At 41.6% G+C, this 18,357-nt stretch overlaps 4 protein-coding genes across 4 annotated transcripts in view; 1 reads left to right on the top strand and 3 right to left on the bottom strand.

Annotated features, from left to right (window-relative positions):
- LOC146469953 (uncharacterized) overlaps positions 1-18,275 on the bottom strand; it is a 42,357-nt gene extending 24,082 nt beyond the window's left edge. Inside the window, exon 1 of the mRNA XM_085122785.1 lies at positions 13,877-18,275. Coding sequence (XP_084978911.1) covers positions 17,435-17,962 — 528 coding nt within the window. The 5' untranslated portion in view covers positions 17,963-18,275 and the 3' untranslated portion in view covers positions 13,877-17,434. The remainder of the gene's footprint in view (positions 1-13,876) is intronic.
- LOC146469956 (uncharacterized) lies at positions 1,308-3,393 on the bottom strand. Its single transcript, XM_085122679.1, has 2 exons — positions 3,060-3,393; positions 1,308-1,972 (listed from the first exon to the last, which is right to left on the bottom strand). The coding sequence occupies exons 1-2, from the start codon at positions 3,391-3,393 to the stop codon at positions 1,308-1,310; spliced, it is 999 nt and encodes a 332-aa protein (XP_084978805.1).
- On the bottom strand, positions 3,558-5,201 carry LOC146469955 (uncharacterized). The gene has a single exon (XM_085122677.1). It carries the CDS (start codon positions 5,199-5,201, stop codon positions 3,558-3,560), a length of 1,644 nt encoding a protein of 547 aa, XP_084978803.1.
- On the top strand, positions 7,785-16,357 carry LOC146469954 (tetratricopeptide repeat protein 28-like). Its single transcript, XM_085122764.1, has 2 exons — positions 7,785-11,603; positions 13,409-16,357. Exon 1 carries the CDS (start codon positions 8,955-8,957, stop codon positions 11,595-11,597), a length of 2,643 nt encoding a protein of 880 aa, XP_084978890.1. The 5' UTR covers positions 7,785-8,954; the 3' UTR covers positions 11,598-11,603; positions 13,409-16,357.
- Positions 18,276-18,357: the final 82 nt, after the last annotated feature.

Below are 18,357 nucleotides of genomic sequence, written 5' to 3'. Positions count from 1 at the left end.
TGGGGACCTGACTACAGCTTTCTGCATTTCCTTCAACCACAAGATTTCCACAGATTCACATTCTTCATTACTGAGCGGTCCGACTAGTTTTTTTTTAGTCTCCTTTGACCTTGTGTTACGCAGAAATCGGAGTACAAAGGCAGTTACTCTGATTAGGCGTTTGAAGTCGCCAGATTTGTTAGGGTCCAGTACACTGGACAGACTTGGGATTCTGCTTTCCACTACGAGTCCAGTAGAATGAATCAGCTTACTCTTCGGTTTGTCGCTGGGACGCATCTCATCATAGTAGTCACGTGACAGTTCAGTGACATCCGCTTGGTTGGGCCACTTATCCTTTCCTTCAAGCAGCCAAGGGGGTCCATGCCCCCAAATTTCAGACTCTTGTAAGGCCTCTGCACTGATTCCACGGGACAGCAAATCAGCTGGGTATTCATAACCTGGGCAGTGGTTCCACGATTCAGATGGGATCAGTTGTCGAATTTCTTTGACTCTGTTCTGCACAAACTGCTTCTACTCTCTATCAACTCCCTTTATCCAGTGCAGTGTCGTCATGGAGTCAGTCCAGCAGAAAACTTCATTAATTTGAGCTATCGGTTTAAGCGCCTCTCTGATACGCTGGACTAGTCTTGCTAATATCAACGCAGCTAAAAGCTCAAGTCGTGAGATTGTTGGTTTCGTCAGGGGTGCAACTCTAGTTTTGCTCATGATAAGCCGGGTCGAGATGCCTTTAATCGTCTCGATTCTCAAATATACGGTAGCAGCGTAGGCGACTTCTGAACTGTCTCCAAAACCATGGATTTGCAGAGAGGTTACTTGATCTCTAACGTTGTGGAAATAGCATCTGTCAATCGAAATAGACTGAACTTTCATCAGATCCGACAACCAACTTGTGTACTTGAAGTTCAGTTCATCACAAAGAGGTTCGTCCCAGTCAGTCTTTAATTTGCACAAATCTTGAAAGAGGATCTTGACTGTGATAAACAGTGGAGATATGAAACCGAGAGGATCGTAAAGTTTAGCGACGACTCTAAGAACTGATCGTTTGGTCAATGGCAAGTCTTTAGCGAAGTTAACCAGCCAATGAAAACGTAGAATGAAGGCATCTCTTGTTATGTCCCAGTTCAGACCAAGAACCTTTCTCTCTTCAGATGTTTTGCCTTTCATTCCAAGATGAGTTGTCGCGTATGTTTGATCTTCTTCTGCTACTGTAGCAGCCTCTGTGATAGGAACGCCTTCCTCGTGATCAATCCACTGCATCAGCCTCTGTGAATTTGAAATCCACTTTCTCAAACTGAATCCTCCATCTTTCATTCTAGATCTTGCCTTCGAATAGAGTTCGAAGGCCTCGGGATCATTGTCCTTCCCCCGTTGAAATCATCCACATACAGAGAGTTCAGGAATTCGTTTGCCAACTGAGGATCGTCTGATTCATAGCTTGTGACGTGGTGTCTTATCGTGCCATTTAGGAGAAAGGGTGAACTCGTGACGCCAAACACAACTCGGTTAAAACGCTTGAGAACAATTCTGGGGACTTGACTTGTAGGATCATCTACCCACAGGAAACGTAAGACATCTCGGTCGGGCTCTGCCACTCCCACCATTAAGAAGGCTTTCTCTATGTCGGCTGACAAGGCAATGCGATGATATCTGAAACACATGAGGACGTCAGATATGTCAGAGAGTAAAGGTGGGCCTGCATATAGACATTCGTTGAGGGACGGGCCAGTAGACTTGTCTGATGCGTCGTATACGATTCGTACCTTAGTTGTCTGTTTATCTTCGCGTATAACTGGATGGTGTGGCAAGTAACGGAGACGACCAACCTTGATTTCAGAAGGAGAATCAACTTCAGAAATTATTCGTTTGGACGACTGCTCTTCTATTATTCTGTTGTATTCGGCGAGCAATTCAGGGTTTCTTCTCAGACGCTTCAAGACAGAATTTAGGCATGAGACTGCAACTTCATAGTTGTCTGGTAGCAAAGGCAGAGCCGTAGCTAGCATGAGGCAAGACGAGGCAGTTGTCTCGTCTTGATTTTGGCCTCTTTTTTTTTTTTTTGGAAGAAACTTTTAATTGAGAAAATAATCCCTACAAAAAAATGGATTGGTTAAGATAAAATCAGCTAATATAAGGTGGATAAATAATTATTGAGGGGAAAAGCATTTTAATGAGGTTAATTCGTTTCATGTGAACTGTGAGTAGCGGTTTTTCAAATGATTTAAGGTTATAGTGGGGCCATTAAGGAGACGTATCATGACATAACCGTGACAGGCCGCGTGACATCAAAGGTCACCATTATTCCCGTGTCTTATCTGCGATGGCTGAGAGCCGGTGTGGGAGCTTTCTTTACTTATATAACTGTTGTAAAAGAACAAAAGGTCGTTTGCAGTGATGGCAATCGCTTTATTGCAAACACTATAATATTGAACGTTTCAGCGAAAAGAAAATGTAAAAGAATATATTTTAAAAGATTCTGTTGAACAAGCCTTTCTCGTTTGTAACGGCTCTTAAAAGAGCCATTTGTCTTTGGTTGGCGTCAGAGAGGCACTTCAAGACTTTTGACGGAGCTCGCACAGGTTTGCCTCTAGAACATCCATACTGTCTACCATTGAGGTGATGTTGTCTTTCAGACCAAAATAGGTTTCTACTATCCGTCGTAAATAATCCTCTCCCAGTACAGCTGCGGTTATCGCAGAGGTGTTTTTCAAGACATGCAGCAATGCCTTTCGATGTTCTTCTAGGGTTTCCAGGAAATCGAGGCGATGGTCACGGATACGGTTTATCTCTTCCACGACTTCCATCTTGGTGGTACAGTGAAATTTTAAAGCGGGAAGCAAGTCAAGATTTCTCATACGGGTATTAAAACGCAGATGGTCATTAACTTGGCACCAGTATCGCTAAGCAATAAAAAAGTGAACTTCTACACTTGCCCAAGATTGACTTTTCTGAAGAAAAATGCCACAGAAAATGCTTACAAGAGCATTTCTGAGCCTCTAGATTTCAAAATTTTCTGGGGGGGGGGGGGGGGCATGCCCCCACACCCCCCTAGCGGCTCGCACCTTCGGCGCTCGAAACTTGCCTCGTCTTGTTCTGAAGTCTGGCTACGGCCATGAAAGGGTGATGTTCCTTCCACGGTAAAGATACTTCATAGCGGCCATCGCGCTTGTGAATCGTATCCAAGAACTTGTCATGAACAGATGCTTCGTTTGCTAACACGCCAATGCTCTCTAACTCCCAGAATTTCTTCACTTCTTCCACTAACGGGTCTCCGTGTTTTTCCTCTGAAACAGCCTCGAAAGGATGCGACGTGTCAACTCTCAGAGTGTGGCAGGTTGCCTGATTCACTTCAGATTCAGAACTCAGTTCTTGGGGTAAGGGATTGATAGTACCCATCCAAGAGTCGTTTTCATGGCGACAGGACCAAATTTCCCCCGTTTCAGATCTCCGGTAAAGAGACACCAATAGATGTCATTTCCAATCAAGATATCCACCTCTGAGCCGCAATCCACAACTGGGCAATCCGCGAGTTCTAAATCAACCAAATGTCTGTAAGACTGTTAGGCAAGTTGCACTGATTGATCCTTTAGAGCGCCGCAAATTAGGGGAACTACATGCGCAGTCATCTGAACTGTCGAGCTGTCTACACCAAGTCCTTTGACACAGAATTCAACGACATCGCATTCTTTCAGTTGCTCGTTCTCCTGTCCGAAAGTCTTGATAAGAAGCTTCTGGGATTTTACAGCGGATAGATTAAGCTTGTTCCTGGCACGTTCGGTCATATAGCTTCGCTGACTTCCACTATCAAACAAGATTCGCATAGTGAGACCAGTGTGGAGCTGATTAACGCTAGACACCTCGCCAATAGCAGTTTGCAGAAGGACAGATGTATTCGAGTTTACGTACACGGTTGTTAAAGACTTCCTTTCCTGGACTCCCTCTTGACGCGCAGTTGTACATTTGGCATTATTGCAAATCGACACATGATGTTTTCCTAAGCAATCATGACACGTGCTGCTAGAAGGGCAATTCCGCGCTAGATGACTGCGACGCAAGCACAAGAAACAACGCCCCTGTTGTGTTAATAGATTTCTTCTAGCTCCAATATCAGTTATTGTGGTACAACGTGCGCTGGGGTGCTTCTGTCTGCAGTACGTACAACTCACAGGCTTCTCTTCTGATTTAGTTACTAAGGCAGATGCAGTAGAGGGGCCTGACCTACCCTTAGTAAATCTCCCGACATTCGACTTCACTGGGATCACAGCTGGTTCAGACAAGTTATTTCCAATCAGTTCACAGCGCTCCCTTGCTTCAATTTCGCTGTCAAAGGCCCTTAAGAGTACATCTAAGTCCCACTGTTCTTTATCTCTGGACCTTGATTTTATTAAGCGCAGATTGGATGGTAGTTTCTCCATCAGAAGGGGTATCAACAACTTCCCATAAGATTCACTTTCCACCACTATAGCTTGAAGAGCGCGAATGTGGGCCTCATCTTGATCGTAAAGCTCCCTTAGACGTTTCAAGTTACTGTCAGATGCTACTGCTGCTATCTTAACGAGACTCTCCATATGTGGATTGATAATAACTTGTGGTTGCCCGAAACGCTTCTTTAGAATGTTTTTCGCCGCTTCATAATTATCGGCTATTAAAGGAAGACCACGAATGGCTGCGGCGGCCGTACCTTCCACTAAGGTTTTAAGATAGTTGAACTTATCAACATCTGACAGCGCTTGGTTCTCGTCCACAGCACTTACGAATGAATCCCAAAAGGGAGAGAAAAGCATGGGATCCCCATGGAACCTTTTCAGAGAAATCGTAGGTAGTTTTGCCTTTACCCCAAGGCCATAACTAAACGAATTAGAAGTAACAGAATAAGAGTTGGACTTATCTGAATTGTTCTCCACTTCTGTAGGGAGCACCTCGTCTATCTTCACCATCATTTCATGAATAGACTCTCTGAAATTTCCTGTTTCTTCTATTTCTGCTTCGATTTGATCCTCTTTAAGTAGACCGGGGATTTCGTCATCTAGACTTCCAAGAATCTTGAGTTTCTCTTCAAGAGCAATCCAATATGTTTTCAGCTGATTAACCACGGTGGGATCGAAACGGTCAAGTAGAGATTGAATCCTTTCCAGAGTTTTTGTGACATATCCCTTAAGTCCTCCTCGAATTTTCTTCTTCTTTTTCAGATCTTCGTCCCCCATTTTGTAGATGAAATCCTCTTCAGACGGCGACTTGTCGCTTCTCGATGAAAGTATCTGAAATAATCCTTAGACGGCGAGTTGTCGCTTCTCGATAAAAATTCTCAGAAATTCTTCTTTAGACGGCGACCATTCGCTCCCCGGGTCTCGGCACCATCTTAAGAAAAAGTTCTCCTTGAATGGTAGGCTCAAAATCTAAATTTAATCCCAATAAATAAACGGGAAAATGGTAAACAACAAAGTGTGAAAAGAAACTACAAACTCTAGCAAAAAACAGCAAAAACTTGTACGCGTCAACAAAATCGTACGCGCCATAAAAATTTGAAATATCGCGCGCGTGTCACGTGATCACGCGCGCGCAAAGTTCTACGCAAGGGGGTAGTCTCAACGTCTCAAAGAATTCAAACAACTACCAACTGATTTTGTCGCCTACTGAATGGCTGAACAATGACATTTTTCTTGAAGAGTCAAGAGGCTGTGCGTTACAACGGATAATGCACGTTTCGGCTTTGCACCGATGGTGCTGAGTCGGCAGTTGCAACTGCCAGGCCACTTATATTGGTGAGACCGGCAGAAATTTAAACGTACGACTGACTGAACACAAACGAGCAACTAGAAATGGTGATATCAACAATCACATTGCTGAGCACCATTTACAAACGAACCACAGAATCGACTGGGACTCTGCCAAGTGCATTACCAACTGTACAAATTACTATCAATGACTCAATCTGGAAAGCTGGTTTACTAACTTAGAACAAACGCCACTCAACCGTTGCCTACAACTACCTGCACCATACAAACGACTTATTGACAACAACAACGAAACAGACAAGCAATAGACATTTTACTAACAATAGACCCACGGACTTTTTGCCTAACAAAAGACGGATCGAAACGCACCAATCACTTTTTACAGTCTTCACAGCCAATAACATCACGGCTTACTGACAAACGACCAATAACATCTGGACTTCGTTGACCAATCAGGTTAACAACCAGACACGTATATACCACTTACTGACGTTCCACAATTCACTTAACTCTGAAGATGACTTCCGCTCAGGTTGTCGAAACGTCAGTCAAAGTCACCACAAACAGTCCTTCTCAGGACTACACTCACCCGGATGATCATAATTTACGTACTTATTATATCACAATGTCATGACAAAGGAAGTAGAGGAGCAAGCTATTAACCTGGTTGGAACTGATAATGCACGTTGTTCGAATCCAGCAACATAAAAATGGTTCTGACTGCGGTGTATTTGCTGCTGCATTTGCTACATCTTTGGTCTATGGTGTTCCACCTCAGTTGTTGCAAATTGATGTCCCAAAACTGGGAAGCCACCTTTGTGCATGTTTAAAGCAGGGAAAATGGAAATGTTCCCCTTGCTTTGATTTTAGAAAATTTGGCAGTATGTAAATATTATAGACCACTTCAGACTCATTTCACACTATTTTCTACTTTTATTTTCCCAAAACTGAAAAATAATTTGGATTTCTCTCTCCAAAGCCTGATATGATGTATTTCAAAATCAAAGCTTTGGTAACTTCCTTAAGCAATAGAGCACCTTCCACAATCACCCTGTGGCTTAACCAAAGTTTAAACCATGTATTTGTTAATTATGCCAAGTGAAATGAACATTTTCACCTTAAATCAAAACAAACGGACAAGAGGAGACTCCAGGGGAACTGAGAAATTACTGTGGGTCCTCTATGCTTAGTGTACTGAGCTGGTCAAATTGCTGTGTTTTGAACATTTCAGCTGCTCTTGTTAGGGCTATTAAAGATAACATGTTCCAATGGAAATTTATCATTGTAAAAATCAATGACTGAAAAGTGTTTGTAAGATGTCGTAGTACTGGCATTTTTCTTGCATTATTACTTTCAATCACGTAGCATTCTTGGACATTCACAGGGATATATTTTCTCTATGCCACAAGATAACAATTAAATGGGTGTCAGGTAAAAAGCCCCAGGTGACTTCTGATAGACTGCTAGACATATTCCCTTGTGTTGGCTTTGTAACGAAAAGAGAATATGGCAGGGGATCCTGATTCTCTTAGGCATTTTTTCCATGCACCCCTTCAATTTAAAACTGTAAGCTTAGCTTTCAGACAGTTTTGGTGCAACATAGATGCTAATGGAGGCTAATGGTACAAAAAACACATGACTGTCACAGAGGAAACTGAGCCTTCATATACCAATTTTACAGGTTTTCCACATGATGATAAGTAGTTACAAGTGCATATAACACAATAAAAATTTGTTGAAACAAAGCCCAGGCTAAACATTGAAACAATAAAGTATAATAATACTGACTTTTTGTTTCAGTCATATGGTAGTACAGATGGGCAAAGATTCATGACAGCACAATATCGGCACAATATCCCCTCGCTTTGGCCATGATATTAAGAATGACAGGTGCACATCTCATGCTTCCATCCACGTATTAAAGACACGCGACACAGTCGTTAGGAAGATTTCAAACCTGTACGCCAGGTCTGGATTTGGCATATTCAGTCTCAGTTTAATTAACACCATTACAAATTCCTAGAAAGGGGAAAGTGTTTTGCCTTCCTGGTCACACAAGGGGAAACAAAGTGGAATGTTGTTATAAGTAAATCAAAGTCAGGTAATCCTGTGTAAAATCTAGTTTTATCATAACAATCTTTTAAGTATTCTTTCGTAAACGGCTGTATTTTTGTTGCACATAGCAAGTATTGAAATTCTGTTGTTTAGGTCGCCGCATCGACAGTTTCCTTAGTCATTTCAGACACAAAGGTCTGCCTTTCTCCTTTAACAGGAATTGTCTTTTTGTTGGTATCTTCAACTTTTTCGAATGCAAAATCCATCTCCATCTCCATCTCACCAATCTCTAAATCCTCGCCGCTGCCATCTTGTAACTGGCCACTTTCCTGTATTGAACATGTATCTTCGATCTCTCAAAAGATGCTTTCTACAGTCTCCCCTGGCTCATTCAACTTCTTGACCTTTTCTGATATTTCTTTTTGCTTTCTTCCGTCACTCAGCTCTGTCAGCATCAAGTTGAGGATCAACTTGCCGCAGTTTCTTTGTGTGTCCGAGATGTAATGTCAGGACCCAGTCAACATCAAATTGATCCCAGCGTTTGGGAGCCTGGCCAGACACAAAATGCCTATAATAAACCTCTCACTTTCAAGCTTATCTTCTGTTAGGTCATCGTGACTAATGGTAGAAGGCCACACTTGCCTTCTTCTGGTCGTTAACTCCTCAGTCATCTCACCTTCGTTCTTTTCGATTTTCGAAACGTGACTAAATCTCACAGGATCCTTTTTCTTTAAACTTTTTCCAGTCTTGTTACCATAGCCAACAATAATGATGCACAGAACCATAAAAATATCAAACAATATCGGTTGATCTTTTGATACATAAAGCGATAAATACAAAAAAAGCCAGCTGACGCTTTCTTTCGTGGGACACCAATATGGCGGATGGTAAGTTTGCTAGGAAAGTCACGTGAGTAAAAACACTCTATAACGGTACCCCATCCAAATTCTCTATAATTCACGGCTCTCCCATCACACTTAAAAATCTAAAGTTACAACCTACATTGCTTGAGACATCCTTTAACAGATTGTCATAATGGATGTGTTCAATGCATATTTCTTCATTCAGTTATCAACCAATGGTTTTCTTGACAGATCTATACATTTCCTTTAAACGAGGTCTCTACTTGACAAAAGGACAGCACAGCACCGGAAATAAATCGTCCAAATGGCCAAAAAAAAGGACAACGTTTTAGAGCAACTGCAGATGGTTCTGCGCCTTGCCAAGGAAGTGGGTGACCGTTCAAAAGAAGGACGTGCCTATTGCTCTCTCGGCAACGCTTCTCAATCACTTGGTGACTTCCACCAAGCCATAGAGTACCATCAGAAAGATTTGCAGATTTCCAAGGAACTGGGTGACCGGGCAGGAGAAGGAGGTGCCTATGGCAATCTTGGCAATGCTTATCAATCACTTGGTGACTTCCAACAAGCCATGGAGTACCATCAGAAAAATTTGCAGATTTCCAAGGAAGTGGATGACCGGGCAGGAGAAGGACGTGCCTATGGCAATCTCGGCAATGCTTATCAATCACTTGGTGACTTCCAACAAGCCATAGAGTACCATCAGAAACGTTTGCAGATTTCCAAGGAAGTGGGTGACCGGGCAGGAGAAGGACGTGCCTATGGCAATCTCGGCAATGCTTATCAATCACTTGGTGACTTCCAACAAGCCATAGAGTACCATCAGAAACGTTTGCAGATTTCCAAGGAAGTGGGTGACCGGGCAGGAGAAGGAGGTGCCTATGGCAATCTCGGCAATGCTTATGATTCACTTGGTGACTTCCAACAAGCCATAGAGTACCATCAGAAACGTTTGCAGATTTCCAAGGAAGTGGGTGACCGGGCAGGAGAAGGAGGTGCCTATGGCAATCTCGGCAATGCTTATCAATCACTTGGTGACTTTCAACAAACCATGGAGTACCATCAGAAACATTTGCAGATTTCCAAGGAAGTGGGTGACCGGGCAGGAGAAGGACGTGCCTATGGCAATCTCGGCAATGCTTATCAATCACTTGGTGACTTCCAACAAGCCATAGAGTACCATCAGAAAAATTTGCAGATTTTCAAGGAAGTGGGTGACCGGGCAGGAGAAGGACGTGCCTATGGCAATCTCGGCAATGCTTATCAATCACTTGGTGACTTCCAACAAGCCATGGAGTACCATCAGAAACATTTGCAGATTTCCAAGGAAGTGGGTGACCGGGCAGGAGGAGGACGTGCCTATGGCAATCTCGGCAATGCTTATCAATCACTTGGTGACTTCCAACAAGCCATGGAGTACCATCAGAAACATTTGCAGATTTCCAAGGAAGTGGGCGATAAAAATGGAGAGGCAATTTCACATTATTCTTTGGGTCTGAATTTCCAGTGTTTGGGCTCTTTAAGTGAGGCTGTGGATAGTTACCAGTCAAGCGTGAAACTTTTTGATACTGTAAGGGCTCTTATTCAGTCTGAAGATTCATGGAAAAGAAGCTTCCGCGAGTTGCATCAGAAGGTTTACACTGCACTGTGGAGAGGTTTATTAAAAATGGGAAAGAATGATGAGGCTCTGTTTGCTGCTGAGCAAGGACGAGCACAAGCTTTGGGTGATACATTAACTATGCAATATGGCTTAACGGCACTGCCGCCACCATCACATGACGCTAAAGAATTAATCTCCCACATCTCACGAGAGTTATCTACACAAACAGCTTTTCTGGCAATTGACGAAAGCAAAAGCAATATTTGGGTCCTTGGAAGAGGAAATAACGTTGTATTTAGACAAAAGAAAATAGAGGGTGGACGTGCACTCGACGATCCCGTCTGCGTTTTACTGGAAACAGCTTTTAAAAAGATTGGAGCTGGTGTTGGTGTTCGATGTGAGAATCGCACAATGGATGAGCTAACTGGTGCCCCTCCATCCACCAGAGAAGCGGAAACGACAGCAAGGGAATCATCACCCTGCACCAACAACGCTTTACAGCCATTGTATGATGTTATTATTAGTCCCATTGCAGATTTACTTCATGGTGAAGAGTTGGTTATCGTCCCTGATGGTGCGTTGTGCTTGGCACCGTGGGCCGCACTAAGTGAATGTTACAGGATTCGCACTGTCCCATCACTCACGAGTTTGAAGCTGATCACAAGTTTGCCTGAGGACTACCACAGTAAGTCTGGTGCGCTATTAGTGGGAGATCCATGTGTAAAAGGAGTTCTAGTGGAAGATGCGAAAAAACGGCGAAGGCCGTTATCACAGTTACCATACGCCAAACAAGAAGTAGAAATGATTGGAGAAATCCTTAACACTTCACCGCTTACTGGAAAAGAGGCAACCAAAGCGGAAGTGTTAACACGAATGACGTCAGTTGGTTTGGTTCACATTGCTGCCCACGGGCGAAAGGAAACTGGCGAAATTGCCTTGGCTCCAAACCCTGGCTGGACATCCAAATTCCCTGAGGAAAAAGATTTCATGCTGAAAATGTCAGATGTACAAGCAGTTCGCCTCCGAGCTAGCCTTGTGGTACTAAGTTGCTGTCATAGTGGTCGCGGAGAAATCTTAAAGTCTGAAGGTGTGGTCGGTTTGGCACGGGCCTTCTTGTGCGCTGGGGCTCGTTCTGTCTTAGTGTCACTCTGGGCAATTGATGACGAGGCTACCATGGAGTTCATGAAGGGTTTCTATCAACACCTGAGGGAAGGTAAAAGCTCCAGTGTAGCTCTGCACCAGGCTATGAAATTGCTGCGAGACTCAGAAAAGTTCTCTGCGATGAAACACTGGGCTCCATTTGTACTGATTGGGGATAGCGTCAAGCTTCAATTTGATAGCAAGAAATAAAAAGAGGTAAGTAAAAAAGTTTGATTGATTGAAACTTCAATATTTATCTCTTGGTTGTGCAACCACGACTTGTGGTGAACACTTTGCGCCACGTCAGCACATTTCAAGGGATCTGTAAACGAAAATTAGTATCTTTAACTGAACCTGAGTTGCGTGCCAGTTTTTAGCTGTATTTTAGTTTTATTTTAATGTATTTTTAACCTTTATTTTAGAGGACCCTCCTGAAAAGCACCGTCAGGTGATTGGAGGCCAACTCTTTAAATATTATTATTATTATTATTATTATTATTATTATTATTATTATTATTATTATTATTATTATTATTATTATTATTATTATTATTACCATTATTATTATTATTTTTACTGGTGCCTTTTAGAGAGGCATTCAGTTCTACATCACAAACGCACTTTAGACTTAAAAGCGGTTCAATGGTTTTTTCGTCACTCAAACAAAATGATAAAAATGCTGACAATTCACGCAATCTATGAACAAGAACTCTCATTTCGGAACGCAAGGTCGTGTCACAACTGAAGCCAAGCTAAAACAGCCAGAACAGAAAGAAAGTTTTTCTGGGGCTGGTGCTGGAATCCACCGGTAAGCAAATTAATTTCATTGCTGCCAAAATGCAGACGACCTAGAAATCTCAGCAACAGCGTTTAAGATCGATGCCAAAGAAATGAGGAAATTCAAAATGGTCATTTAAAATTTCGCGTGGTTTGGTTGATGCCTGACAGATCGTTTTTCCCAGAAGAGGAACGTCGCTTAAACTTCGGTGTTTTCCATGGACAGTTTGGAATAATTGTTATGAGAAGGTTGATGGAACACGTTTTTGATCAGAATAAAGTATGAAGATGTGACGTGTTTACGGCTCGAAGTCCTAAAACTGTTTGCTTTGCGAGGATTCCGAGCTCCGCAAGATTTAAAACAACTGTTAGGGTAGGTTATCGATTGAAGTCTATTACTAAGACCATTTTTTGACCACAAGGTTTATTTGCAGGGAGATCAATGATGAAATGTTAACTGAAAATTGTTGGTAAATTGCAAAAACAATCCGTTGTTTGCACTCTATCTGGAAAATAAGTACCTAAAAATGTATGCGACCTGTTTGCATGGTTTGCTAAATGAATAAGGCAATGATATGTTTAATATTAGCTGTCAGTTGCTGCACTAAGACCTTTTCCCCCAGGTAAAAACAGGTTTCCACAGGAAGTTTACCCTCGAAAACTTTACCAAAGAAATCCATATACCTAGGTACATTCGGTTTCATATGGTTCAAAGGGTTTCACAAATGTTCATTTTCCACTTTATGATTTTCCCACTGAATTACTGAAAAAAAATCGACCATAGAGGAGCTACGTTTGTGCTTTTTTCTCCCGGTTAAATTTTTACCGTGTTGCGGTGTCGTTTGTCTCTCTCGCACCTGACAATTGTCTGGCTAAAACGATTAAGGAGGCGAGGAAACTGTTTTGATTTGATCCCTAATTGTTAGGTTGTTTTACGTCAAAATGCGACATCAGGCAGACCAATGAAAAAAAAAAACCTTTCAAATTATGAGAAAGACGTTTCAATTCATTCGTCTAATCATTGTCACGGTGTCAAACGTTATTTTCCTGCCTCTGTTTGCTCAAACAGGTATCCGTTTTACGACGACTCGCTTTTTTCACCTTTTTATTCGCCCAAGTTGATTATATGGCAGAATTTAACCCAAAGTGAAATGTTACAGAACATATCCTTAAGTAGCTATTCACCACTTGTGTAAAATTCGTTTCGTAATAGATTACCTCACAGGGTTTTCTCTTTTCTGCAGGGCGTGTAGCATCAACTTGATCAAGACATGACCCATCAACGAGTAGTAAACAAACCATAACTCTGAATTATTTTCACATCCTCGACAGGAAGTATTTCCTTTTAAGCAAGTATTATATAATCTAATTTTTTTGCTTTTTTTAATCCTTATTTTCCTAGAGAACATAAATCAAAACATCAAAAGGAAAACCAAATTTCATTTGTAAACTAAGCCGTCCCCTTTTATCGTGGAGCTTCTTGTTTGTAATGATTAAACAGATTTTTTTCCGGTAACTCTCAGCCCTTAAAAAGGTTAAACAGATTTAAAATTTAGAAATTTTTGTCTTTAATATTCCTTTTTTTTTCTGATAATGGGATCTAGTAATGTCCTACCGTACATGTAGATCGTATCACAGCTTAAAGAGCCAAGTTTTCTTCTTTAGCTGAGATTAAGTAAATGGTCTTTTAAAAAAGATGTGCCCGTCAATACGTACCCTGATTCTCAGACGGTCCAGGTCGCTCGCGGCCACATACCCCCTCCCTTCCCCTACAGCAGCAACTGTCAAGAGATATTTTGAAAACAAAAATTGAGTATACGACGACACAGCTTCTTTATTTTTTAGCAAAATAAAGCATTAGAATTCGTTTACACTGCAAATAATCCTTTAAACAGTAAATGCTACGACAATCCAAGGAAGGGAAGGGAGAGAGTGTGCGGCCGAAAGCGACCTGGACCGTCTGAGAATCAGGCTAGTCAATACTTAGAAAGCGTTTATAGGCCAAACTGATTTGAAGGACTGACCCTATTAGCCAAAGGGCATTTTTAATCAGCCAATGTTTCAACTACTACATCTAGTCTTTCAGGGCCAGAGCTACAATAAGACGAAATAATGGCTGTAATTTTGAACGTGAATATAGGTTGTTAATGGTTAACTAGCATATACGAGCTAAGTGTTTATAAAGTATTTACAAAACCTTATCAGATTGTATTCATGGACTGTATACCGAAGGTTAATGTTTATTGCGTCGGTTGAAACCGCCTGGTGATAAATATTTACCACTCTCTGTGAGGAAAGCTTCCTCACTTTTTGTCGGATACACTGTTGCTGGGTTGGTTTATTTACACGTAAAGTGAAGTCTTGCGCGTGGCTCTCTACAACGTGAGATCCTGGAGCACAAAGTATCATATCAGTGTATTTGAGCGTTTTGTGTTCATTTGCATTCAAAAGGTTCGTTTTGAAGCCTTTAAAATATTGTGCACTCTTCACGCATGTGTTTCAAAATGAGAAATCACGTCGGATTACAACTAATCGTCAAAAATACAAATCATTTAACTTTACCGATTTCCATATCTCAAAATCACCTCAAGAGAATATCGTTAGATTTTTATTCGTTTAAAGCTAGCTGTTGTAGTCAAAAGTATTTCCTATATAATTTATATATCTTGTAGAGATCTATATACATCTTGTAACAACGGAACAGTGTCTCGTGTGTTACTCACAAACATTTAAATAAATTGACTAAAAGTCCAAGTTTGTCCCAGAAGTTCAACGTGAAATTAAAGCATCCCCACCTGATAATTATTATTATAACAACAGCAACTGTCAACATCGATTTTTGAAAACAAAAACTGAGCATACCACGACACTGTTCCTTTATTTTTAGCGAAATTAAGCATTTGAATTCGTGAACACCGCAAATAATCCTTAAAACAGTAAATGCTACGACAATCCAAGAGTACGGTCGCCTTCAAAGCTAGTCGTCGCGTATAAAACAAAAATGGAGAAAACAAAACAGAAAAAAGATGACATCAAAGGACAATCTAATATCAGTTTAAATCTGGAAAGTCAAGATTCACAGATGTATTGGATGTATCTCCTGTTGGATGATGAATAAAGGTGCGTGTTCTTTACAAAAAACCTAGAACTGTGTTCTGAGAAAAACCAGAAACTGTGAAAGCTTGGAGGCAAGTGTTATATTCCTGGTCAGCTTTACACAAACATTGAGAAGCGAGATTCAAGACATGTGTTGATTCTGCAAGCTAGTACATCACAGAAAAAATTACTCTGAACTGGAGTTTGTTGGAAATATTACAAGACTGAGAAATTTCACAAGGCTGACTTCTGCAAACTAAGTACTCAGTAGATTAATTAAAAATATAATGCTCTAAAGTTAAGTTGTAGTTAAGTTAATTCAGATTTATTTACATGTACAGAGCATTTACCATTTGTCAAGTCTAGTTTGGCCGGACCGGGCATTTCGCATGTATTGCGGTTACACTAGCAACTTTTACTTCAGCCGAACGGTGGTGTCTTTGATTCTTCTACAGCCATTTTCAACGTTACGTGCACGTGCCATCTTTCGACATGCCATGTAACCAGGCCTAAGTTGTCAATGTAAACACAACTGATTTTTTTATACAGTTGAACTCGACTGTGGTGGACTGACGTGGGAAAATACCAAGAAGTCAATCCTAGGTCAATAAATCGACGGTTTTGAAACTTAGTGCCTTGCAAACAAAACGATTGAATTCTACCGGAAGTTACGGAATAGAGCCGATCGAAAGCGGTCAAATATTTTGAAGAGAGCCGTGCAAATTTAACAGGTTAACACATTTATCAGCCATTTTAGGTCAGTAGTTTTAGTTAATTTGTCGTTTCTTTTGCCAATAAGTGTAAAATTTTCCGGCTTGATAGTTAAACGGTCTTTCAGCTGTTTATCTAGCATGTCGTAAGATAGTCGATATTCTCTGCTATGCACTTAACTCTGAAAGTGGCTATAATTCATAAGGTAAGAACAGTTACTAGGTCACGGCTATTACCGGCGTTTTACTTCACATGCTTGGCAAAGCAAGACGCGACAAATGGTGGACACCGTTAGCTGAGTTCAATGCAACTAGGTGGCCGTACATGTAGCAATAGTTACTGGCGAAGACTGACAGCAAGTAATTAAATATTAACGTTTGTGACAACTTCTCTGTATACTTGCTAACTAACGTTTCACCCCCCCTAAAACATTACAAAGTCCCTGTGTCACAGTACGCGTTGTATTCTTCAGAAATCTTGGAAACAAGGACTTCAAATTTCAAATACTATATATATATATATTTCCTTTTTCTTTGGTAATCACAGCATATGTGCTATAAAAAGGCGATTTTCAAACACCAACAAGGAGCATTGCGGCGAGTGGTGAACCGAAACCCGATGTGTTAGGCTTCCTTTAAGGCTAGGGGAAAAGAAACAGTTCTCTTTATATGCCCCCATGCACGCTAAAAATTCGAGATCGAACTTTCACTACTGTCGAGTTCTACATGGCAACAACGGGGCTCCACTTTTTATGCTGCTACTTATCGTCATCTCCTTTTACAGCTCACCAGTTAATTTTCTCCGAGTCTGATTGGTTTAAAATTATCACGTGACGAGATAGTGCTCTTGCGCGATTGGGAAATACCCTTGATGGATTGACCTCTTCACAGGAAAAAAATGTTTTTGCGTTTTACATGTGTAGATTCTATTCCACGACTGTAAACCTTTTACAATACAAAACTATCTCGACAAATCTCGACGCGTCTCGAGTCAAGTTCCATGACAGAGTGTTCCAGTTCAACCACGGCGAATGACATAACACGTGATAATTGTCAGAATGTACAAAATGTAACACAACTCGAAATGTCGCTAACATTTCTTCCCCTCCCGAATTACAGGGAAGTTGAAATTCGAATACATTTTAACTGAAAATCCTTAGCTCTAGTTCATGGTTCTCCAAAGTCTTTTGTTACACATTAATCTGATTACAGTTCGGTGTTCCGAATCTCCAGCGGAGAGATTCTAGTTATTGGTCGCTTAAGGGTCTTGCCATTAACCCGTACGCCCACCACTCGCACTTGGCCGTCAGGGCCAGGGTACGTCTGCTGGATGCGCCCAACATTCCACTGACGCCTCACTGTACCGGGATCAATAACAACGACAACATCTCCAACCCGCAAACTGTCGTTACGGAAGTACCATTTCTGTCTTGATCCAATGTGCGGTAAGTATTCTTTCATCCATCAGTTCCACACATGTCTTGTGAACTCTTGTAGTCTTCTCCAGCGCTTTCTGGGATTGAATGGCTCGGTGTCGACGCTCTCCGGTACAAAATCACCACCAATGTGTCCGATCAGAAAGTGATTTGGAGTCAAGACGCGGTCGTCGTTAGGGTCGTCACTCACAGTTGTTAAAGGTCTCGAATTCAGGAGACTTTCTACCCCAATGAAGATTGTCTCCAACTCCTCATCACTAACGTCTGCATCACCGAGTACAGCAAAAATAGCTCGCTTTGCTGACTTAATCATAGATTCAAAGACTCCACCAAAATGTGGCGCTGCAGGTGGGTTCGATTTCCAACTCACTCCTTTATTGGAGGTCATCCGTTGTATCTTGTCTTGGTCTATAGCAGAGACTAGGTCTTGCAGTTCCTTCGATGCGCTTACAAAGTTCGTTCCATTGTCACTTAACATTTGCTGCGGCCATCCTCTCCGCACAGTCATTCTGACAAAAGCGTTAAGAAATGCATCAGTGTCCAAAGACGACGCCATCTCCAAGTGGCAACAATAGGTCTTCAAACAGAAAAACAAACAAATAGCGCTTAGCTCGAACTCTTCCACGTCCTTGCTTAGTTAAGAAAGGTCTTCCAAAGTCTACTGCACAGCTCTCGAAAGGTCTGGAGGATTGCTGCAGTCTAATCTTCGGTAACGGAGTCATTTGCTGGTGAGCTGGCTTTGTTCGAAATCGTCTCACACACTCAAAACATTCTCTCGTGACTCTTTTCACTTGTTCACGAACATGGACCACCAAGTATTTCTCCCGTACATGATTAATCGTATAGTTAAGCCCCATCTGATTCATGGTAGTACTTAACAATCAGTCCTGTGACATGATTCCTCTTAGGCGGTATGATTAGACACTTCACATGATATGAGAGATCGTCTGC

This window comes from Pavona decussata, unplaced genomic scaffold, assembly GCF_977016875.1.
Source record: "Pavona decussata unplaced genomic scaffold, jaPavDecu1.1 SCAFFOLD_115, whole genome shotgun sequence".
NCBI classification, from domain to species: domain Eukaryota; kingdom Metazoa; phylum Cnidaria; class Anthozoa; order Scleractinia; family Agariciidae; genus Pavona; species Pavona decussata.
The sequence above is the reverse complement of the archived record's forward strand: the minus strand, read 5'-3'. Positions and strand labels throughout refer to the sequence as shown.

Excerpts from the sequence above, each read along its gene's own strand:
- LOC146469956 (XM_085122679.1), bottom strand. The coding sequence starts at position 3,393 with ATGGGTACTATCAATCCCTTACCCCAAGAACTGAGTTCTGAATCTGAA. Across the intron at positions 1,973-3,059 it reads GCAAGTTTCGAGCGCCGAAG|ACAACTATGAAGTTGCAGTC; the intron begins GTGCGAGCCGCT and ends CTTTGCTACCAG.
- LOC146469955 (XM_085122677.1), bottom strand. The coding sequence starts at position 5,201 with ATGGGGGACGAAGATCTGAAAAAGAAGAAGAAAATTCGAGGAGGACTT.
- LOC146469954 (XM_085122764.1), top strand. The coding sequence starts at position 8,955 with ATGGCCAAAAAAAAGGACAACGTTTTAGAGCAACTGCAGATGGTTCTG.